A 24,722-nucleotide genomic window follows, 5' to 3' on the forward strand; every position below is an offset into this window, starting at 1 on the left:
TACTAACGCTGCGTCGCGTGAATCACTGCTAGCGCATTCTTGTGGCAGACGTTGGAAACGTATTTCTGTATATTCTTTGTTACGTTAAGAGGAGTTGACGATGACCATGACGACGTTTCTTAATCGAAATTTTCACATTTCAGACTTTGCATCATGATATCTCCGTTTACAGAGCACGTAGCGCAAAAATAAAAACACTTTTATTATTTAATTTAAACCCAAGCTATCGATTAATTCTATTAAGAACTCGATCCGTTGAGCGGTTATATGAGAAAAATATCGAGTTATACTCTCAATCCGACTCGCGTAATAATATATAATATATATAATAATAAATAATATAATACGGAGTGCATTTTGCTTACGCTGGGACTTAGCAAAGACGCTACCGTGTCTCTTGATCGAAAACGAGAAATTCAAGTAGTAAGAAAATGTCAAGTGTATGAGGTATTTGAATGTTACATATAATTGAATGTATATGTATAATATTCAATCATATCTATGACATAACTGAACACATATGTATATATAAACTTGGATACATGACATATATGAATTTTATACGAAGCATCGCGTGAGCAGCAGCGCGCATTAAGTCGTATCGAATCCGTGTCTTTTATCAGCGATCGACGATTCACGCGGTGGTACCGCTTGAGGTACTCGCCGAGTGAAAGCAAGCTGCGATCGCGAGGGCCCGCAACGATGGTCCCAGGTCCTCGGACCGCGTGCAGTCAGTCCGAGGTGAGCTGGGAGCTGGCATGTCGAGTATCGTGCATCGCGAGTTATCAGCGAGTTGAGCATCCCTCGAAAATCACTCAAGCCTGGGATAACGTTCGCGATCCGGTACGTACAGAACTGACGGATATTCCTCATGTTACTTCTGTCGATCTCTGCTGCACGTGACAGGACAAGTGTCAAAAGTTTCTGTGCCTGTGTCATTTTGGAATCTACGTGTTTAGCTCGAGATAATAGTATATATTTTTATTTTTATAAAAATACTCTTTTATGATGGAATAATATATTTTAGTCTCTTTTTTTATTTATAAAAATTTAATTCATGTTTTAATTTGATTTATATATTTAAGGAAATATATTTTGTGCAATATTTTTTAAATCTAATAAAATGATAAATACCTTTTATCGGTTAATGTTATCGATATCAATTATAGTTAATGACATTGACGCTGAAATAATAATTAGTCCGTTTATCTAGTTATGTCTATAAAAAAATCAAGAAATCAGAAACTGAATAAATCAGAATGATCAACGGAAATATATTAGAGATGTGACTTTATGTAGAATTAAAAGGATGCATATTTTTTTATGTATTATTTACTATAATTTTAGACATAATCATAACATAATTATATTTATTTTTAATCTATCATATATTTTAAAAATCTAAAAATTTTTTATTATGAATTAGAAATTTGAAAGTAAAGTTTTTATTTCACTTTATATAAAAGGAAATATAAAATTTACTTTCAAATTTCTAATTCATAACAAAAAATTTTTAGACTTTTAAAATATTATATGATAAGGTTAAAAATAAATATAATTTTACATATATATGTATGTGTGTATGTATGTATGTGTGTGTGTGTGTGTGTGTGTGTGTGCATCTTCTAATTCTAACTCATAAGAGATATTCGAAAACAAACATCAGAGCAATCAATGAATAAGGAATCGTGTCACTTTCATATAAGTTGAACACGAGAGAAAGCGCGACTTCGCGAGAGAGAATGTTCATTCGTATCTGCACTTAATTTATAGGAAGCGAGATGATGCGACGAAATCTTTTATTTGGATCCAACTACGAGAAAGATTGAAACGAATTTCTACTGTTTCATAAAGACTTTCGATATGAGATAAAATTGAGGGCATCCATGCAATAATATGTGTGTATGTGTGGTTCAACCTATTTTATTTAAATCTAACCAATCTAATAAAATTAATGAAATTAAAAATCTAACAAAATTAATTCAAATTTCTGCTCTATTTTTCTCAATCGTAAGATTAATTCTCTTCAGATTATTAAGAAAGGAATATTTTGTGCATTTTTGCTTAATTTTTTTATTATAAATATTCAAAAGAATAAAAATAGATTTTTTTATAAAATTTCAATTATAACACATATAATTCAATATTTATTAACTTTACCATATTGAACTCTATTAACTGTTTCATGAAAAAAATTTCCAATCTCGTATATTTAATTTATTTTGTTTAAAATAAAAAAGATCGAATACACATGAAAGATGAGAAAATCTTTTGTCAAAAAAGTATTCTCTACTTTATACAATATAACAACATTCCTAAAATTTAATTTTAGCTTATTAATTATAAAATAAACGGCCTGAGTAAGTTGTACGAGAGACGCACATATACATATCTTCGAATTATTATTTATATAAATGCTTTACACATCGTAAATAGACGAGTGAATGTCATCCTCGTCTCACGATATGCCTGGGAATTGAGTTGCATCTAACGCGATGCACAGCGATGAATAATCTTATTGCCGGCAACAATAAAATCACCCGAAGCGAAATTTCGAGCGAGTCATTTTCAACCTTCATAATATATATTGCCATTAAGGAAGAAAGGAAAATTTGTCTGGAGACAAATTGACTAATTTATTAATTAATTGACTAACTTGACTGAAAAATTAAATCTTACGCATCATAAAGAGAAACTAATCTATTTACACACACAATTATTAAATGTTTACTATTTTCTAATATTTTCTTTAAAATATAAAAATAAGATTCCAATAAATGTTAAATAATGAAAGGATGGTGCCAGGAATCACCCCAAAAATTAATTAATTTTTGTACATATTAATTATTATTTTATTTATTTTAATTAGAATGAAAAGATTTGATGTCATTCTTTTCGTGGATAATTTTTCGCGAATATCGAAATGTGACCTCGACAAAAGATGGACACCCTGTATATCTTAATTGTGAAGCTGAACGAGATTCAAGTGAAAGTGTATAACTGTTTGCGTCGTCTATACGTTCCCTACGGCATCCTTGTACCGGCTTCTGCTTGTATAATTGGGATATTGCTTATATTATTGCGTTACATTACGTACTCGGTACATGGAATATGTTAAAAATTAAAAAAAACAAGAGTTATTACAACGGAAGTATATCTCGATTAACATATTTGAGAATAAATTTCCTTCATATTTGATATATAAGAAAATTTAATTCGAGACCACAATCTCTCTCTTTCGCAAATTTCTCTACATTTTTATCATTAAGTCTCAAACTAATTCTCTGTTAAAAAAATTTAAGTGAAAGAGCTTTCTCTTCCTCGTCCATAAGAAATATTTAAAAATCGATTTATTTAAATTATTTAATTATATCATTCAATATTTCTAAATGTGATCTGTACGTCTCAATATAATGATTACTGATAATAATTCACATGATAAACGACGATAAACATATTATTTATTATATCAGTATAACAATTATTATATTATATTATAATTGTAGTATAATTATATTATGAAAAATTCCATCTATGATGAAATGTATTGTGAAAAATTTATAGATCTTTTAAGCAACACATTCCTAAATTTTTCTAGCTATAATTTAAATTATTTTCATATATTTTTAATTTGCTAATTAAATCTATATAAATAAAAGCTTATAAAAAATTATACATATATACATAATAACATAAACTTTAATAAATTATATAGAAAATATATAAAATATACATGTATAAAGATAATATATAAGATATATATAGAAAGCTTTCTCTCTATTTCTCTCTGTCTCTGTTAATTAATATTATCGATAAATTATTCCTAAATATGATAAATTGCAATTTCTAACTTGTTGATAACATTTTAACTTGGTAGCCTAGAACAAGTTTAAAACACACGGCATGTTAGTTATTTCTAACTTCGTTCTTTCAGCTCGCGCTTACTCGATCGCAACGGCGTTTCGGGGCCAGCGAGTAGAGCGATTGCTAAATGGGCATTCCTCTGAGAAACCCTAGGCTTGCTTTCTAAGCGAGGTCCCCGGTCACGTGCGACAAGATCCCGGCTCGCGCGGATAATTCTGATCTGACACGTGCAGCCGCCTGTCCACTCGTGATTTTATATGTTTTATATGGTTCACACGTGACCGGCGCATACATACGTGCGAAAAGCACGTTCACTGCTCTCGTTTTCCTCGCACTTCGATACACTTTTGCCGCAATCTCGTTTTCACGTAACCGTGATAATGTACCGTGTGATTGGCGCGAAGGGCGTAATTATAGAACGAGAGAGAATTTCGCAATTTTTCATTAACCCTGAACGTAGGATGGAATTTTACATTTTTATTTACACTTGATTGAATTTTTACTAATTAATTATAACCGATACTCGTTATATTTCATAGCTTGCCATTGATCAGAAATGCATTGCAACATTCCCCCTTTTTTTAAAGATAATACCACTTCATGCTGCCTACACACTTCCTCTTTCTCTTCTTTCCCTTTCTAATTATTTTCTTTTTTTATGTGTTATCATATAATTTATAATTTTATTTTATTAATAAATTAATGAATTATTAATAAATTTTATTAATAAATTTTATTAGTAAATATTTGTAAATTGTGAATATTTATAATCCATATGAATGCAGAACATTCTATAATTTTAATATATTACATATCAAATTTTATGAGAGAGAAAAATTTATAATTTATATTAATTTATAATTGTAAATTTATAATATTAATAGTTTTGGGCTTAAAAAAGATTTAATAATCGTATAATTTAAATGATTCTAAACCTTATTTCGTGCTCTGAGAAACTTTAATTAACTATAGTTAACTATAATTTTACAGTTAACATTTCTGAATTTTTTCATAACGTTCTTTTACTTCAAAAAATGAACTTAGACGATAAGTGTGATTAATAGATTGCGGCAAGTGCATTTCCCCAGCGCGATGATGTCGCAGGAACCGGAGCGTGAAAATACATTTATATGCGCGTACGATGTGTTACGTACCCACTTACACTGGATGGAAAGTAAAATAAATTCGCGCAGAACACATGCGCTTCCGTGTGAAATCACGAGCTTCCGCTTCCGACCTGCCGACTTTTGTCTTGCGGTATCTCTCGTCGTGGATCCGCTTTAAATATGCGGGGTGAGAAAAAAAGGAATCTGGGTTGGTCGGTCGCGCACATTAAGCGATCAGGAAGCAATAAAGAAATAATGTATATGCCATAAATTGCAGGAAAATTTACACACCCTGTCCAAGTGGTTAAACCGCAACTTTGTCGTATTACCTAATATGTACATACATATTTCAATCGTTTTTCCCTCCTTTTTTATCGATCATATTGTCATGTAATATCCTGTTCTAATGAACTGAGTTTCATGGATAAAATATAGAAAACAAGATATATTTTTCAATTGATTTTAAATACACTTTATTTTTGTAGTTTAATTGTAATATATTAATGATCAAAATTTTAATAAATTTAGCACCTTCTTAGAAAAAATTATTTTTGCCGAAAAGTTTAAAATTTTAAGCAGTAATATACGCAAAAAAAAGCTTATATATGAAGTTATTTTTATAATTATTTTATATTACTTTATTTTTATTTTTATAATTAATTTTTTTTTAAATTTTAATTTATTTTTGTTATTTTTATAATTATTTTATAGAAATATTTTGTACAGACACAAATGAAATTAATATTTTTTATGGTATTTCTGTGAAACTTGAGAATCTTGCAAAGTACAAATTTGACAAATTCAGTTCTGATAAGTAAAAGCATTATATATTTTAATATTTGATTATATATTATTTAATATTTAATATTTGATTATCTTATTTTATTAGAGAAAGATTATTTTTGCTATTATTCAATACTTATTTTACACAAAATAATATATATTATGATACTGCATGTACATATTTTATTTTATAAACACACTCTTTAAATTAATCGAAAGTTTAATTAATGATTAATAACCGAAAGCAAAGATATAAAATCACGCTCCAAGGATCCGCATAATGCATTTAAGCACTTTGTCATCCGCAAAAATAAACTCGTTTTTATTTTGCAAGTCCGATATGCACACCAGGGAATCGATATAAAACCAGCTTAGCCGCCGAAGTTTCGTGTTCTCTTCGCGAATGATTTTTACAAATTTCGCAAGCGCGGCGATCTAATGACAGATTTCAATTCGACGCGGTTTTGCGGTGAGCTCGACAAATTTCCGAAGCGAACGATTAGACTTTAGAGACATAAAGGTTTTAAAACTTGCAATACGGCTCATTAGTGAATTTTAATGTCTCCTTCTTCTGAATAATAATGTCAGAATTTAATCATGTTTATTTAGTATAATAACACATATTATCTGTTAGCGTTTAATATAATATTCTTTAATATAATTGACAGTTTTAAATTTTTTTGAAGCCGTCTTCAACAATTACTTTTTAATAATTTATTACTTCTATCAGCTATAAATAAAACGATCAATATCTTGCAACTCAAAGAATACTCATCACCATGGGCGCCGGGAGGGGGGTGCAAAGCGGTGCACTTGCACCCCCCTGGCCCTGGCCTATGAAATAAGTGGGGAAGAGACAGAGAAAAAATTCAATAAAAAAATCATGTAATATAGAATAATATCGATAATTTTTTCAATTGAACAAAAATGCAATGGTTAAATATTAATTAACATTTGTAATAAGCCTTTGGGAAATCAATTTTAGAAAAATCAATGTTTGAACAAAAACTTGAGCCGTCTTGGTTGCTTTCCAAATTCATTTGTCACATTATCAATAAATTCAGTCTCCTCTTGCACTCTTTTTCTATGAACGCTGACACAGTAATGAATCTTTATTAAAATTCAATAAATAACATAAACGACGTTAACAAAAATATAATTATGAACTGGGAAAAAACCGTTTTTCCAGTGCATCCTCTTTTGAGTGCACCCCCCTAAAAGTAATTCTGCCGGCGCCCATGCTCATCACGCTTCGAGGCATATGGTAAACAGAGTCGATCGAGAAGATAATAGGAGGCGGATTGTGAAGAATAAATTAACAGGCGATGAATTAGCAGTTGCAGAGATGGACCATAGATCTTCGAGAGAAGGGTCCAGGATTCCTTTATCTCGCAGCCGGGATCAGCTGGAAGGTCGCGCGATGCGGGATGTCCAATTAAAAATATTCCGCAGGAGAAAGGCGAAAAGTCACCAGCAAAACCAACAAAACTTCACGAACGACCGTGATACCCTACCAGAAAAATAAGGAAGTGAGGTTAATGTTCACCATTTGTTATGACTCCGAGAGTGAAACCTTGTCTTTTATTTAGCTTTAATTGTACTCCAAGAGAGATGAGAATCTTTTATGATTCAATTGTCGACGATTTATCGCGATGGATGGTACCTAAAAGAACAGGAAAATTCGCAAAACAAACGCGGTTGGAAATAGCGAAGAAACATTACGTGAAGTTTAGTTTAAAAGATAGGATTAACAATGGCAGTATTTTTTGTTCTTCGCATAAAATGCATTGACTTTTGCCATTTGATGGAAAAGAGGAAGAAGAAGAGGATGATAAAGTCATGTACTGCTGGGAAAGTGCTTTCCCGAGAATTCTCAGAGTTCACTTAACCGCTAGATTGTGATTAGGCTTGCCTAGGATTGCCTCAGGAGACGCACAAGTCGATTGTGCCTCGCTTGCGTCAGACGTACATAAATTTACGTCGAAATTACCGTCCATTTTGAGAATTTAATCACCGACATATGTCCACCAGAGACATACATTGGGATACTTAACAAAATCATAAATTTTTTCAATTCATTTACAGAGTTTTAATTATAACAAACACGTAAAGTGTAGATATTTTCAGATGTTTTCAAACAATAATTCGATTTATTTTATTTATTTGATTTTATTTATTTTTAAAACAATGTAAGAAGTTACAACTATTAGCGAAAAATTATTATCACGATCATTCGTGAACTCGTAAAGTTCATGGCCACTATGCCGATTCAAACGAGCAAATATGCGGATGTCTAGTGTTCAAGAATACATAATGCGTTTGAAGACGCGAATATGTTAATGTTTTTCAACGTTGCTTATGCTCAGTATCATCGTATGATTTTTTTTACATTTTTGAAATTTAAGAACTTCTTAAACCGTTCAATGACACTGCAGGATGATGTTCCAAACAAGGGAGAAATGATTGAATGATTAGCATATGTCGTCGGTTGAATGAGAAACGAAGAGAGCTGTTCGAAAGCGGAGCGAACACCTTGTATATATTATGACGAATTGACACAAGTGATATATCGATGACGAAAAGTTTCCATTTGAAAGAACTCTCTTTCAATTTTGAAATGCATGACGTTGCACAAACAGGTTGCAATAATGAATAAAACAACATAAATAGAATCTATGTCACATTTTTTATTTTTTATGTATATATAAACTCTCTCTAAAATTTATATTTATGTATTAACTAAGATATTAGTTTTTTTATTTAATTATTTATTAAAAATATGAAAATATGAATATCGAATATCGATCATTTATTGGAAAAAATGCCAATTACTTATTAAAAATTTATCAATTAATTCTCTGAAAAGTATTGATCATATATGAAAGAAAAGATGAAGCACATAAACTTTTTTCTTTTGCGATCTGAAGTAAGTTAAAGAGGAATCAGAGCGAATCGAAGGATTCAGAGAAACGAAACTGCATCGATTAAGATTTCACGCAGGAACGTCAAACCGAAAATGAAACCATAGAGATGCGTAGGCAGTTGATCTTCGGGATACGGTTGATGGTCGATGGTCTCGGGGGTCTCGGAACTGACCGTGATCTTGAGAGATCGAGCGGGAATACCGTTCTCGTCGTTGATGACCGGTTTTTAACATATCTCTCCCGAGACGGACTATCGGCCTCGATCATTACTCTTGACCACGAAACTTACTTTCATGGACGTAATAAATTAATCGGTCTCTAACGCGTGTTTTGGCGATTGATTTTCGCCAAAACGAAGACGACGATCATTTTTACGAGGCTTCATCCAAAATTCGGCGACGTAAAACGCCTCCTTCTGATCGCGAACATTTTTAATTCACTTGCTTCAAGTCTGCTTTAAACAATTTATCATTTATAATTTTTAATTTGTAATTTCTTGATGAATTTAAATAATTCAATAAATTTATTAAAATATTTATTAAAATTATTAATTAATATAAATTAAAATATGAATTAAAATAAATTAAAAATTTCTTCTTTAGATAATTTATCACTTGTAATTTTTAATTTGTAATTTCTTGACGAATTTAATAAAATATTAAAATGTAAAATAATAGATAATTGCATGCTATGTAAAATAAGAATAAAAATTTGATTTTTTAGATACATATTATTTTTAAGTGTTCTAAATATTTCATTATAATTTTGCGCAAGAAAACACATCTTAATTGCAAAAAAAATTACATGTGCGCGGGAAGGAATTTATTAGAAGGCTTAAGCAAGATTTACACGCATTGCAGCATAACATTTTTTCAGATCATTACTTTCCGCGCACGTACTTGTGCGTATATGCGTGACAAATATATGTGCGTATACGATAGAGCGAGAGAATAGGGCCACTCCTTTTTACCTTCACGCACGATTCGCGAAATAATTTATCATTGTATTATCTTGTACACCTTGAATTTCCGCGCTGATTACTTTTGACCGCTTTGTGTTGGCTTGTATTTTCACTTATAGTTGAAAAGAATTCGCACAAAATTTTTTTATTGATATTATTATTGATAAATGACAGATACACAGAAAAATATTTAAAAAATGTAAATATAAAAATATAAACTATCTCTTATCCACTAATATCAATATTAACATTTTATTGTGCTGTCAAATTTATTTATATTATTATTATTAATTATTAATCAAACAGAATTGAATATTAACATAATTTTAAATTCTTCTTTAGGGACACAATTTTTATTGCTTCATTTTATTATCAATATTATCTCATCTTTTCCAAGCAAACAACAGCTTCCTACACATTTTTGTTTTATTACTATTTATTATACGTTTTTTATTATTATTTATTATACTTATTTTATGCGCGATATTGCACAAATATATTATACAAATATTGATAGCGGGGCGGCCACGATGAATTAATATCGATTAATGAGAAGTCGGTTCACTGATCGATGGATTGTGCAATAATCTGCGAACTCTTATTCACATTTTCCACGGTATAGTACATCGCCTATCCTATCATTAAAAGTACCTCATGATAAAAGAGTCGTGTGTTCGTGCTCTTTTCAGTTACAGCTCGCACAGTCATTATACGCGAGATCAGCCGCGGTAGATCGGTCGTGAGAGAATACGGGTGAAAGGAGCGGATTCCGCGATGCTGTTTATTTCGATATTTGATTTCTCGATTGCGATTCTGCATCTCTGGGGGAAAAATAATCATTTGAACTGAATTAAAAGGAGCTTTGCTCTTAAATTTCAATGGATCAAGTCGAATAAAAGATCTCTTGTCTTATACACATATACAAAGCGATTTTTATAAAAAAATATATAAATTATAAATCAATAATTAAGAATTGTGTGAATAAAAATATAAATTATTAAAAATTAGAACTCAAGAAATTTCTAGCGAACTGAGCATCAGTAGAGAAGATCGATGAATATCATGTTCTTTAATTAGTTTTGCTTTAATAAAATTTTAATTTGAAACTTAATTACAGAAAAGTGTGAAAGACAAGCAAGAATTTTGATAAGTAGCATTCTTTCCCTCTTTATTTTCGTGAAATAAAATTTACTTTCTCAAGTTGTTTGTTGAAGAAGCTGCGATTGAAGGGACATCCGGGACACCCCGTATAGAGATTGACAGTAGTAAAGGCACGCATTGTAACGGCACGCGACGCACTCCCGGGAATACTAGAGAAACTCGCGCTGTTTGGCCTACCGATCTGCAATTACAGATTCCAATCGTATCTTTGCTCCTTTTCTCTCTCTGTCCCTCTTTCCTTTTCTCTCTCTCTTTGAAGGCGGCTTTTTCTATTGTTTCGGGCTAAGCGATTACGGACACCCACCCACTCGATTACGCAACGATTTCAGCTTCTACGCGCCGTGATTGTGTTAACGTTGTCTCGTTTGCCTCACACGGGATGTTTCCCGAGCGAGCTCATGCCTCACAATGTTCATGCTCAGGCAGATAGCGATCGAGCAAGAAGGAAATTTTTACTTGCGACACTTGATTGCCTCACGCAAATCTTGAAACTGAATCGCTCTTTTTATTCCTTCTGACTTGCCGGCATTGCATTCCCATGAATCAATGTTGATTGACAATGTCAATGCTTTATGATAATAAAATCCTTGTTATACAAAGAATCGACATCGTCAAAAGAATAATAAAACAATTAAATAATAATAAATAATTTTATTAAAATATAATTTTTTATTTATTAAAGCGAGAAAGAAAAATTGGAATTTAATTGGAATTTAAATTTGAAGAAAACTAAAAGTGTATTAGAAAAAATAATGAACATATTAAAAAATATATTTTTTTTAATAAATTGATTTATTAAAAATCGTTAAATAATTCTATTTCGTAATCAATTCATATTTTTTCTCTAATTCTTTAATTAATTTCTCTAAAAGTTTAATTCTTTTCTTTAAGCCGTTTAAATAAATAATCATTTAGCATCTGTCTGTAAACAATCATTAGCATCATGATTTTTTAATCATGATTTATGACGTTTATTGAGTTGATGTAAGAATATTCAAGGACATTTGGAACAAAATTAACATTTCACTCATAGAAAACGCATAGAAATACTTTTCCAGATGATTACGTTATCATATAGCTATTATTATTACTATTGAATGTCATAAAACATCCGGATTTGTGTAAAATTATGACATTCCATTGGAATATTTGCTTCATAAAGTAATTCTGAATCCGATGACGATCTCTCACGTAGGAGATAGATAATTATAGGAGTCGCATAATTAGCAATTCTCGTTAGAAGACAAGCACGAGATGATAGACAAGAGGGCTTTAATGAAGCAGAATATTTTTTACATCATTGTTAATTATTAGGGAATAACGGTATTTCGTAAAATAACACAGTAATCTGTCATATTCGCGTAGTTGATGCAACACGCGGTTTTTATCTATTCGAGCAAATAGCTACAAGTGGTTGATTGCATGTGCAACTGCAATAATTGCGCAATCGTCTGAGAATCGTCGCTCGATTCTCCCACGATCGTAGAAAAAAATTACTTCACACTGTGTGACAAATTTAACAATTTCATAAGCCGAATTATTGCACAGACCATTAATATGTAAAAAAAAGTTTAGTGATAACTATTCTATGTAAATTAAATTCTATATTAAATTATCATATACAGGATAACGAGATAATTTTTTTGTATGTTTTTTATCTTACTTATACTTTCAGATTCCGAGATTCCGTATGATGAGATCAGATTGAGCGCAATGATATCGAGATACTTCGTGTTCGCCGCAGCTTTAGCGTATGGTGAGTTAAGTGATTCATTGCTAATAAATGCAAAACTTTAGATAAAAAGAATTTCTTCGTATTAAAATCCGTTGTGCCTAGGAATCTTCCATCAATCGCGTCGCAAACAAATTTGGTCTGTAAAAAAAAAAAGATATAACTGTTCTTAACAATTTTTAATCAAATTATTATGAATATATATATTATGAATTGCATAAAATTATTTTGAGCTCTTGAAAAAATTGACCAATTATTTTATACTTATATTTTTCTCTATTAATTTTCTATATTCATTTTGTACACTCGCGATTCTTGTGAAGAAATCAAAAATGTAAAGCAGATGATTTTATAAAATCGCGATTGTGCAGTTGCAGTGTCTGCTGCACAAGTTTACAAGAGCTATCCCTTGGATTCGACTCCAACGACCGAATCAGCAGCTACGAATAATGACTTTATCACGCAGACGGTCTACGGATTTCTGGACTTTACCACGACACTCGGTAACACGGTGATGGTCTTCAGTCCTCAAAGCGCCCCACCAGGTAAACATTTTTCAAGACTTTCAGAATTTTATTTATTATTTATATGTGTCACGTGTAACATCTAAATAATTATATATCAGATTCCTAAAATACATTAACATTATTTTAACAATAAATAATAAGATTGTAAATTATATACCTCAATTCAAAATTTTAATCGCTCTCAATATATCTGTCAATAAAATTTCATATCAAGTTTCGTTTGCCTTCAAAGTGCGATTACATAAATCATCATTTGCATCTGCCTGATTATTAAATTAATAATCACATTCGATGTAAAACGTTTGGCTATCAATCATCGTTCAGTAGAGAGCGTCATTGTAATTTTTAAGCAATGAGAATGAGATATCGCACGAAAAGCTGTTGCGCAAACAGAAGATTCGCAAGTAACTCTAACCATGAAGTGTCATGTGTGAATTTGAGAATAATGCCAAAAATTACTTTCTAAGCGCAATCGGCACCTTTTTGTTATTATGCTGTGCTCATTTACGGCAAGTCCGATTATTCGGAACCTTGAAACGCTGAAGAGTCTTACACTCACAAGACGAACCTTGACGAGGCATCGGGGTCCAATCTCTTTTGCATATCGTCGTCGGCGTATGATGCCCATTGTTAACTCGTTATGATTCTTCTATCATCTCTTCTCCTTGACTTTTTAAACTACAATACTCAATGTGTTATGCTGCTTCCTTTTTTTCTAAATACAAAGGTATATTTTGAAGAGGCTATAAATAAAATAATTATAACAAAAACCTGTTGTAGCATCCAAAAATTAATCTTAATTAAACATTAATAAAAATTGAATTTTATTCTATTGATATTAGAATTAAAATACAATAAAATAATATGAGAATATAATATAATTTAAAAAAATATAATTAAATTCATATAATTAAATTTAAATTATATAATTATATAATTAAATATAATTAAAGTTGAACCTAGAAAAGATTCTTTTTTAAGAAAAGAGAATTTGTACATATTTTCTTTATCTTGTCGCTCTACAGAAAAAAAAATTTGATGAAAAATATTGGCCGTCAAGAAGCGCTTTTTTAATCCTATTTTTCCTCGAGTCTCTTGAGATTCCTCGCGGAATCGCGATTTTTATTTTCAACAGTCGTCGAGTATGCAAATACGTCGTTTGTTTTCAGAAGGGGACTCTGGTAAGAAGACCGCATCTTCTACGCCACCGATTCATACAAAGCCGACGGAACAGCAACAGCAAAAGAAGAATGTCCCCGACATCCAGCCCAGCAAGACTCACAAGGTCGAAATCCAGGATGGCGAGACGAAGAAGCAGATAAAGGGAACGAAAATTGTCGTAAATTCTGTGATCGAGCAGAACCTGGGGAACCCGTCCGAAAATGCTGCGCCGAAGACGACGAAGAATCAGGTAAATTAAAATAAAGTTGATTCTTTAAATATTTTTAATCTTTTTAAATCTAATTATGTGTGTGAAAAATATCTTCCACATAATTTTAACATACGATATATAATATAATTAGAAACGTATTTATATTTTAATAAATTATAATAATTATATTGAAATTATATAACTATAAATCATATACACATATAATTCTGTGTCCAGGGAGAAAAAAATCCGATTCTTAAAAATTAAATGATTATACTACAATTTTTATTAATTAATAATATAATAATTTCATTTTTCCCAATAATGGATTAATATAATAGTTAATAAAATTAATAATTAACAAAAGATGTATCTATATTTATTTATAGCGTAATAAAATTACATGAATTAAAGTCTTATTTTGAAAACAAAAATTAAGGATTAACAAAAAATAAGATATCTACTATATATGTAGCGTAATAAAGTTACATAAATTAAGGCATTATTATGGAAACGTGAATAGAAAGTGAATATTTAGCTGGATTCTTTCAGGAGCCAAATAAACAAGCAGCAACGAAGACACCAATATTATCGTCAACGGTTCAAGTACGTGCCAAAGATGAAGCTCTAGGTGTGAAAAATAATCTCGCTGAACCGGAATACGATTTCCTCTCAAAACAGCCGACGGAAGTGATCGATGAAACTTACAAAGTAAGTAAAACATAATATCAAAGAGAGAAATAATTCTCTAATATCACAAAAGGGAATAAAAGTAAATGCCATATCATTATTTTTCCGCTCTAGAAACATGTTTCATGTAATTTTATTATTTCCTTCTTTACATTGCCTTATTTTGTATTATTTTTTCACAGATAGTGTTCACTTATCTTTTTTTACTTATTCATATTTTGTTTTTTAATAGCTTTCTCGACTTCTTCTGGTATCTTGAAATTAAATCAATCAATATCTCGAATTTGCTTTTTCTATGAATAGGAAACAAAGAAAATGAGGTCTTGTAATTATATATATACATATATAAGTTACATATAATATTTTTATATAAATGCTTTTTTCTGAATCATCAATGATGTTTTGATATTTTAAAGACAGTGATATTTAAATGCATTAGTATGCAAAATCATTCTTCTCTAAATTGATCAGACTCATCGGAGATTTCTCTTTTTCTTTTACTATAAATTCATAGTGTTTAATTCTAAAAGAGTTAACGTCAACTTTTTACAAATTATGCAATAAAATGTTTAATATATTCTTTTGTATATCTATATTTTATTATATATAATATATATATATATATATTTCATTCTTTTTAAAAATGTTGTAATTACGCTTTTATATCTAATAAATCTCATATTTTAGATTTTATAATTATGTACACAATAAATTCATGGAAAGATAAATGTGCTTTTTACAAATTTTACGGTACATTTCACATAATTCTGTTCAAGTTTATAGAAAACATATTTAACTCGATTCGTTAAAAAACGTGATATCGGCTGTATTGGAATTCAATCATGGAATATCTCGCGTTCGCGAAATTCGCGATTAATTCGCAAAAGCAAGAAATGCAAATATCCGGTTTATCTTTGCCACATTGATCTTTGCCCATGAACGGGAGTCGCAAATACGAAGATCGAGAATCTGGTTTCGATGTTTTTGATTGTCGCCAAACCGAATACGTTGTTAATGAACATCTTTGCAAAAACGAGTTCAACGAAATGCTGATGGTTTTAATCGAACGTCCGATGGAAAATGGGTTATCCGGCCAGCCGGATGGAAAAACCATCGCGATAAAATAGAATTATTCGTAGTATCTCTCCATAAAATTACGCAATTGCCTTATCTTGTAAGCAACTTTCACGATAACTCCCGCGCGAAACCGCGAACGAAATTGTTAGGAATAATTGCATCGGCGTAATTTTCCGCGTGCCGTAATCGATTTCCTAGCCGATCCTTTCCAACTGCCTTCCCCTCCCATAAGTTCCTCAACGATCGGCGTGAAAGTTCGATCTGATCGCGCTGATAAATCGGTTTCACTCGCAAAACGCGACGAGCGTTGCTTTTCCAACTATTATGTACAATTTTTCAACATTTACTGCGTCAAAAAATATCGGGAATGGGAAGTTTAAAATCGACAATCTGGATTTGATCTTTTTTTTGTAGAAATATTAGAAATTGTCCTTAGTCGCTAATATTAAGCAAATTTTTAATATTCTTTGATTTTCTCAGATCTATCAAAAATTCAGAATTATTATTATTGTTTTCTAATTATTTCCCATATATAATTATTGCTTCAATTTTTATAGTATATTTTTTCTTTCTCATTTTCAATATTTTATATTAGTAAAATGTCGAAAATTTATCTTTTTATCAAAAAAGTAATAATTAATATTTTTCACATGAATTATATTTCTAGCTTCATATATAATTATTATCCCAATATAATCTTCTCGCCATGTTTCTTCTATTAAAATCCTGATTCCTATAGCTGATCAATCTGCGACCCTCGTCGAAGGCTCATCACAAGCCGCGCGCTACCGCAAGAAGAGACAAGGAGAACCCGACAGGTCTAGTGACCAAACTCGGCGGCACCGTCGTGAAGGATGGTCTCACCACCGTGCACGAGACCAGCGTAATCGGCACCTACATCAATGGCAAGTACGCCCAGGTGCTGCAGAGCTCATCGAGAATCCTGAGAGAGCCGGTGATCGAAGAAAAGATTCATCCGTCCAGCACGAATCGAATCCTGAAGACCATAGGTCCGCATCATGGCAAGTTCAAGCCCCAGCTGGAGCCCACTCCGGCCTATCAGCAGGAAGAGTCCTCATTACCCTTAGAGAATCTCTTTAACGCACCCTCCGGTGAGTATTTCTGTGATAAAAATATAGTAGCAGCAATATTTTATAATCTAAATCTGTCTAGAACACAGAATATAATACATTTTACAAAATATATAAGTCATAAAATTGTTTTATATGATAAAAGTTTCTTATAAATAAATTTTGTAATGTGGAAGATTTTAAATATTTCTCTCTTTCTATCAGTTCTTAGTCGGTCTTAATTTATTTCAGCGTCAAGATAATAATCTGTACTAATTTGTAATATATGATAATTATTGAAGAATATAAGAAAAAAATATTTATTAAAAACTTTAATTATTCATTGATTTACGATACATAAAAGCTTTTTCGTATGTGCTAATTTTTTATTTTCAATAATATTTGTAAAACTTTCTGATATTTCTTGAAGAATTATATGATACTGAAACAGTTGATTTTTGAGAAATTTGATGATTATCAAATTAGACACTCCAGTACGAACAACGCGAAGGCACTCGACCTCCAATAATCAGCCCAAGCCCAAATTCCGAAATAAGATTGCCGATGATTACGAAAATAACGAGCCGCAGCAACAAGCGAGGACCGGCAAAAATCGCTTGACGACAGCTCGTTCAAATTACAAGTGAGTGTCTCTGATGAAAGAGTAGCAATCTGAAGAAAATAATTAATTTGTAACTTATCATTTATTATATCTTAGGAAACAAACATAGATCTCATCATGATTGTCTTATTACTGTAAAATATAAAGCTAAAATATATGCTAGATCCTTGTGCGATGAGATTCCTCATTCAATTTTCTGAGCAAGAAACTTACACTTCTCTTCAGGAATCGTCCTATAACTACCACCAGCACCACAGAGACACCAATCAGTCGCCGTCGCAGCGGTTTTCGACCGAGCAGTCAGTCCATCAATTCGCTCTCGAAGCAATCAACCAAGTCAAAGAATAGCGATCAGCAGCCATCACCAACGGCCAGTCTTCCGGTGCCCAAGGTGAAGCTACCGAGGACGCAAGGTCGCTGGTCGTACAAGACTACGCCGAAGCCCAGGATCATGATCCGCAAACAGGTGGACGACGAGGATCTACGATCATCAACGACCGAGTCTACGAGCATGGCGGAGTCTTTCGTGGTAGTCTCGGACGAACAGAGCAAGTTGACAGCGACGACGAGTAACGCGGCTCCAACCTCGTCCGGCGGCGTCGTCAACGTCGCCCAGAGGAAGGAATTGTCCTTCACGGAAGACGAGTTGGATCCCAGTGAGAGCGAGGATGTAGCCAGTGTCAGTGTGCAGCAGGATCAAAATGCTGGAGAGCAGATCCTTCCGATAGAGACGCTCAACGTGGAGATCTCCACCGCGGCGGATCTCGACAACGTGTATTTCGAGATCGCCACTATCAAGTCGCCGTACTCTTTCCAGGTACGTTTTTATTTCGACACTACTGTAGTATTTATTTAATTAAATAAAATCTTTTTTTTATATATAAAAAATATTGTGCCAAACTGTACCGAACATTAAAGAACAATTATTATTGCCTGTAACAATATAATCATTGATTTTTAATTTGTTACACTTTTTGTTTGAGATTAGCTGTAAAATACATCAGCAAAGAATTCGTGTTTGCTTTTATTGCCGCAGTAACCAAAATATTTTTTCTCCAGGTGGGAACGCTTCGGAATACCCGCTACATCACGGTGACTTCTACCATTAAGAAGACTTTCGCGACAGCCGAGCCAACCAGTTCCATTTCACCCACTGAACCGCTCACGGAAAATATCCTGGCGAACACAGCAGCCGCCTACGAATCGACTCTGCCGCTTGATTCGTCCGTTGCAACACTACCGGCAATTTCCTTGGATGCCAGCCAGGCGACACCGCCGTTAGAAACGCTGACAGAGACGTTCTCGACGACGCAGACGTTGTTGAAGACACACATGTTACCGGTGATTTATGGCGGCAACAGCACTACTCGTTTGACTCTAGTACAAACGTACAACATTGCCCGAATGGTGATAGCGACGAAAACACTACCGCCGATGGAAATCTACCAGTTCATCCCGAGCAAGACGCTGAACGAGTTTAATTCGAAGCTCGACGAAGCTGGTAGCGAGCTGCATCTCGAGCTTGACTTCAGCGAAGACGATCGTGATGACGAGGATGTGCTCAAGAGGGTAGTGGCGCCTAGCAGTGATTCAGATTCCGATCTGGATATCTTCAAGTCCACATTAGCGTCCAAAGCCAAGAGCGACATCGCGACCAGCAGCAGTGCCGAACCCCAGCTTACTCCGGAACAGGCCCAACAATTGGCTCTGCTGAAATATTTTGGTCAGCCCCAACCGCAACCTCAAATCATCACCACGTCCAGACCGGTGGTCGTCCTGGAAACGATGTACGAATCGCACGTGATTCCCGTAGTGAGCGCGGGAAATACCATTTACTCGACGTTGTCCAGGCCAGTTGCCACTGTACCTAGGTTGGTATAATATATATTTAATAAGTTATACGCGTTAATTAATTATGTATACAATATATTGTACCATCTTACATATTATATTTTGCGTTTCTGCTTCCTTCAGGACCTCCTACGAATACGGCACATCCACTCTGAGTCCGGTGCTGCAGCCGCAGGTGCCACAGGTGCCACAGGTGCCGCAAGTGCCGTTATTCCCGCAGCAGCCACAGTTTACGGTGACAAGCGCGCCTCTGGTCACTCAGACTCTTGCCACTATATCGGATTCGCGGGTATTAAAGCTCACCTTCGGCGCTAAAACCGCTTATACCACCCTCTTCTCCACGAGGGTCGTACCCACGGAGCTCACCACCTATGTCACCAACACGGTGCCAGTACAGCCGACGGTACCGGCGTATCCCGGTTATTACCCAGCGCCAGTGCCCTATCCGCCTTACCCCTTTCTCGGTTAGGTCGATTTTAATCTGACCATCAAGCCTCTTGCGGTCTAATTACTCTTCAAGTAGATTTTTCTTCGGACTAAATTTTAATTTTGATTCTCTTGTATGAATATTATTATAGTTCTTATGATAAACGCTATGAACGGTGCTATTGTAGCTAAAACAGTATAATTTTATTTATTTAATGACTTTTTATAATAAGTTTAAGAAATTTTTCGATATAAAGTAGCTAAATATTTTTAGCTATTTTTTGCAAATTTATATGTGCATTGATTGCCATATTGATACTTATTATTGTATATATAAATTAATTTCAATTATTGAATAATTTTAAATTAAACAATTGTCTTTCAAGTTGACATCATATATTTGTACAAAAAAATTTTAATTAAAATTTTAATTAATTTTAATTAAAATATTATTAATTAAAATATTATTTCTTTTAAGAAATTTTAACATATTTATTTGTGTTAAATTAAAGAATAATATCGGTAATAATGCTGCTAATTCACAATACTTTTCAACAGAGCAATAGTTCTAATATTTCTTGTAATTATACAACTGCTGCATAATAGCGTTCAATATCAATTTGGGTCACTACAAGTAGAACATGAAAAAACGCAATCGAGATCGCATATCGGATGAAAAAAAAATTACAAAGTTTTGCATAGTTTCAAATCATTCTACTAATCGAAACGATTTAACGACGATGATCCTAATTGGACCGCATTGAAAATTATTGTAAATAAATTATTGATTATAATATTGTATATCGTATATTGTATGTATCGCGTATTTTGTAAATAAATAAAACAAAAACATAAATCTCTGCCACTTTTATCGTATTACAAGTCTAAATCCTGAACACCAAACATTGGTGATACAATATTACACATACATATTTACGAATAATATATATATATTTTAATTAGATGTAATATAATTTATACTTAAAGTCGAATTTAATAATTCAATACATATTTACGAATAATATATATATATTTTAATTAGATGTAATATAATTTATACTTAAAGTCGAATTTAATAATTTAATATACGAATCTCTATAAAAACGAGACGTAAATTAAAATAATTTAGGATTGAAAAGCTTGAAACTTTCTCTTCTGCGCAAAATAAAATACTAATTTTTATTATGTGTGTCACTTTTTATATAAAATATAAATATTTCATGTTCATTCGTGATAACTAATAAAAATTACATTTTATTTGCTTTCTATGTTCAATATTTTTTTATTTATTTTTTTAATTTATTAATATACCTAATACATTAGTATGACAATTTTTTACATGAAATATCAGAGATAATATCTCGTTCCTGACGAATTATTCGATTATTTATATTCGTTTCGTAAGTATTGGAAATAATAACGATTACATGTACATTATTTTCCACTATTTTAAAATGATGATGATTGTCTTCTAAAAATGACTACTCTCTCTAATTATATTTTGTAAATATAAAAAATGTGTATATAAAATTACAAAACGAGAAGGTTAAATAAATGATTGTACATAACGCGATACAAAATAGATGAAATTTTGTTGCAAATTAATGACAAAAATCTGTGATGACATAAACATTATATGTGATATTTATTTTAAATTGATTTTGAAAAAAGAGAGAATTTATTTTAAATAAAAAACTAAAAGGAAATTCTCATTTTTAAAAATTGAAAATTGAAAGTAGAAATAAAAACATTAAAAACATATTAAAAACTGCGTATTCTATATATTTTAAATGAACATAATTTTCGAAATAGATATAAGTGCAATGAAAGCGTTGCAATTCGAAAAGTGCAGAAGAAAAAGAAAATGTATTAAATTTTTCATATCTTTTTTCTTATGAAAAATATAATTATAATAAATTTACTGTGACATTATAGATAATGAATTAACATCTAATGCTTGAATGTAATCGATTCCTCTTCTTTTTTTATGGCTCGAATAAGCGTCAACGTCAATACAGCTATAATTATCTGCAATAATTAGGATAAGAGAGAGATAGAATTATAAAAAGATGATAGATTATCATTTTATTTTCATAGTTAAATTATAAAATTGCGTATTCTTTCTTCTTGAAAAAAGTAAAGAAAAAAGTAAAGAATAAAAATTTCTTACGTGAAGCATGCACAACGCCATTGCCAGACCAGCGAGCCATCCTGATCTTGCTTCCAGGAACCAGGACAATTCCTCGACACAGCCGTGATGGAAAGCGTTTCCAGTAACAGTGTCCCGACATTCGGTGGGCAATGGTTTACGCAGCCGCGTGTAATCCCTGGGTCCATCAGCTCCGCAGCATCCGACCTATCAAACATTGGAACAAAAGATCAAAATTTAAGATTAAAATAAAAGAAGTATAATTTCCAAGATATTATATACATCTTACAGTTTCCTGAATTACTCTTAGGATGAAACTCGCCGTTTCGTGTTGGGAGTTGCTAATAAGATTATACATGGATCGTTGGATGATAGGTTGAATCTTACTGTCATACGTTGAATAATCAAGAATTACCGCCGCTCCAGCTAAACCGCAGACGAAACTAAAGAATTGAAGGCCCACATGCTAAAATCACGAAATTTTCTTTGATGAATTGCCATATAAAAACTTATAATTATAAAGAAATAATTCTCTAGCTGTTTCAATTTCAAAAATTTAATGAGAAAATTTAGTGAGAAAAGAATTAATCCTCAAAAAGAAATATCTTGAAAAATTAATTTTGACATTGAATTTTAATAAAAAAGAAGCAATTCACGTTGCAATATTTTTTATCAATTAATATTTGAATTAAATATTCGATAAAGATTATTAGCTTGCAACAAAATAGTTTATTAATAGTTTATTATTAAATATTTCCTATGTTGCTATTATTATTTTAAATGTTTTCTATGTTTTCAGATGTTGCATTATTTTAATAATTAAAATAATGAAAATAACTTGAAAACTAATATTTTTAACAATGAAATAATTTCGAATAATTATAAAAAAATCAAATAATCTTGACAACTAGCTTATTCAGAGATGATTCCCTTCGAGAATTATCGGAAAAGTCCACGATAAACATTCTTACGATGTATAAAGCCAGTATGTTTTCCATAAGTGCAGCGCCACAACCGATAAAAGCAACGGCCATGACGAACACCGAAGTTGCGATTAGGATGTAAATTCCGATGTAAAACTCATACATATCCAGAAATTCCACCCATTCTTCGAACATTGGCTCGAATCTCATCCATATCGACAGCCCGAACATTGCACAGCCCAGGATCTTTCAACAAACGCACAACAATTTTATTAATAGAACGTATCAATTAATAAAGCGATGATGACTTTTTTTCCTTTGTTTTTAACTGTAATAATGTAAAGCAAGATAAAACGAAAACAATGTGTCCTTTAAAACTTATTAAATTGATTATAAAATTATATCTAAATCAAAAGATGAAGAGTAAAATAGTTTATAATAGATCATAATGTAATATATAAGAAATTATTTCAATTCTATACAAAATTTTATAAATTCTAATTTGTAAATACATGTTTTTTAAATACTTATTTTAATTTTCATATTTTATAAGATTTATTCAATATATATTTTTTGTATTTTTTTCGTGAACTTGTATAAGAAAATATTTATATATGTATAATATTTTAAATATTAGTAATAATTTATTCGGCGAAATCGTGTAGCTAATTTTTGTAATCTTGTAATTCAATTTTAATTTGATCTGATTTGATTCTTTCTAATAATATAATAAAACGTATTTAACTTTCAACAAACTTTATTATTAAGAAATTAAATTTAAACATTTTTTTTAATAATCGACTACTTTATTGAACAAATCAATCGCAACATTTTTCTTAAGAAGAAGAAAAAATCTGAAAAAAAAGAAAATTAAATTTAAGGAAAAATCTATTTAAAAAATTCAAAATAAAATAATTCAAAAATCAATAAAATAATTACATCTATTTATATCTATTATATCACTGATTTATATACAATGTTGTTCATTCGTCTATCTTTTACATTCATCTGTTCTTTTCATATTTTACGCAAAAAATAGATCATATTATATCATTTCACTAGCACATTGTTCACAAGACGACGCAATCATGATAACTCCGCGTACCCACCCATATTATCGCGTTTAAGCAGAAAATCGTGAATTTGATGCAGCCGATCTGCTTTTCTAGTAGCGGTACAGAGCTTTTGGCGACCATCTCCTTGGCTCCTCACGGAAGATATCCTCCGTCACAAAGTCTTATCGACGACCGAGACGTTATTTCGGAAACGTGAATGAGACAAAAACGTAATTAGTCAATCGTGGACGTCGAGGTACCCCGAGTATCATCACTTGTTAACTGTTGCTTTATCAATGGCAAATATAAGATAACTGGATAAGAGCCGTCCTAGATAAAAAAATACCTCGCATTACCGAGATGAATCACTTCTTTCGTGGTATCTCGATGAATGTATATATTATTAAAAAGTATAATTATTAATCAGCA

At 31.7% G+C, this 24,722-nt stretch overlaps 2 protein-coding genes and 1 long non-coding RNA gene across 13 annotated transcripts; 1 reads left to right on the forward strand and 2 right to left on the reverse strand.

Moving 5' to 3' along the window:
- The first annotated feature begins 706 nt into the window (after positions 1-706).
- Positions 707-21,024, forward strand: LOC145959335 (uncharacterized). 4 transcript variants are annotated; one of them, XM_083078094.1, is made up of 10 exons: positions 707-843; positions 12,475-12,555; positions 12,903-13,076; positions 14,228-14,469; positions 14,983-15,141; positions 16,937-17,309; positions 17,754-17,910; positions 18,115-18,706; positions 18,949-19,760; positions 19,864-21,024. In XM_083078094.1, the coding sequence occupies exons 2-10, from the start codon at positions 12,513-12,515 to the stop codon at positions 20,207-20,209; spliced, it is 2,898 nt and encodes a 965-aa protein (XP_082934220.1). In that variant the 5' UTR covers positions 707-843; positions 12,475-12,512; the 3' UTR covers positions 20,210-21,024. The 4 variants fall into 4 exon arrangements, with proteins under 4 accessions (XP_082934220.1, XP_082934222.1, XP_082934221.1 ...); XM_083078096.1 differs by having other exon boundaries at positions 14,231-14,469; XM_083078095.1 differs by lacking the exon at positions 707-843 and adding an exon at positions 12,371-12,389.
- On the reverse strand, positions 9,907-13,778 carry LOC145959338 (uncharacterized). 8 transcript variants are annotated; one of them, XR_014434992.1, is made up of 6 exons: positions 13,518-13,778; positions 13,216-13,436; positions 13,024-13,137; positions 12,463-12,672; positions 10,831-11,367; positions 10,061-10,459 (listed from the first exon to the last, which is right to left on the reverse strand). It is a non-coding gene; the product is annotated as an uncharacterized LOC145959338 (long non-coding RNA). The 8 variants fall into 8 exon arrangements; XR_014434991.1 differs by lacking the exons at positions 10,061-10,459; positions 10,831-11,367 and adding an exon at positions 9,907-10,049 and having other exon boundaries at positions 13,538-13,778; XR_014434994.1 differs by lacking the exons at positions 10,061-10,459; positions 10,831-11,367 and adding an exon at positions 9,907-10,049 and having other exon boundaries at positions 13,024-13,093.
- Positions 21,023-24,721, reverse strand: Tsp2a (tetraspanin 2A). Its single transcript, XM_083078102.1, has 5 exons — positions 24,348-24,721; positions 23,287-23,484; positions 22,605-22,781; positions 22,337-22,522; positions 21,023-22,194 (listed from the first exon to the last, which is right to left on the reverse strand). The coding sequence occupies exons 1-5, from the start codon at positions 24,432-24,434 to the stop codon at positions 22,117-22,119; spliced, it is 726 nt and encodes a 241-aa protein (XP_082934228.1). The 5' UTR covers positions 24,435-24,721; the 3' UTR covers positions 21,023-22,116.
- Between the last annotated feature and the right edge of the window lies 1 nt (position 24,722).

Source organism: Camponotus vicinus, unplaced genomic scaffold (genome assembly GCF_025532165.1).
Source record: "Camponotus vicinus isolate PSW18456_S1 unplaced genomic scaffold, iyCamVici1.0 SCAF_1, whole genome shotgun sequence".
Lineage (NCBI taxonomy): Eukaryota > Metazoa > Arthropoda > Insecta > Hymenoptera > Formicidae > Camponotus > Camponotus vicinus.

What these genes read in the sequence shown, in the direction of transcription:
- LOC145959335 (XM_083078094.1), top strand. Translation starts at nt 12,513, where the DNA reads ATGATATCGAGATACTTCGTGTTCGCCGCAGCTTTAGCGTATG. An exon ending in TCTCTTTAACGCACCCTCCG is followed by an intron (nt 17,310 to 17,753) that starts GTGAGTATTTCT and finishes TTATCAAATTAG; the next exon opens with ACACTCCAGTACGAACAACG. An exon ending in AGTCGCCGTACTCTTTCCAG is followed by an intron (nt 18,707 to 18,948) that starts GTACGTTTTTAT and finishes TTTTTTCTCCAG; the next exon opens with GTGGGAACGCTTCGGAATAC.
- Tsp2a (XM_083078102.1), bottom strand. Translation starts at nt 24,434, where the DNA reads ATGGTCGCCAAAAGCTCTGTACCGCTACTAGAAAAGCAGATCGGCTGC. An exon ending in GCTTAAACGCGATAATATGG is followed by an intron (nt 23,485 to 24,347) that starts GTGGGTACGCGG and finishes GTTTGTTGAAAG; the next exon opens with ATCCTGGGCTGTGCAATGTT. An exon ending in TGGCGTTGTGCATGCTTCAC is followed by an intron (nt 22,195 to 22,336) that starts GTAAGAAATTTT and finishes TAATTATTGCAG; the next exon opens with ATAATTATAGCTGTATTGAC.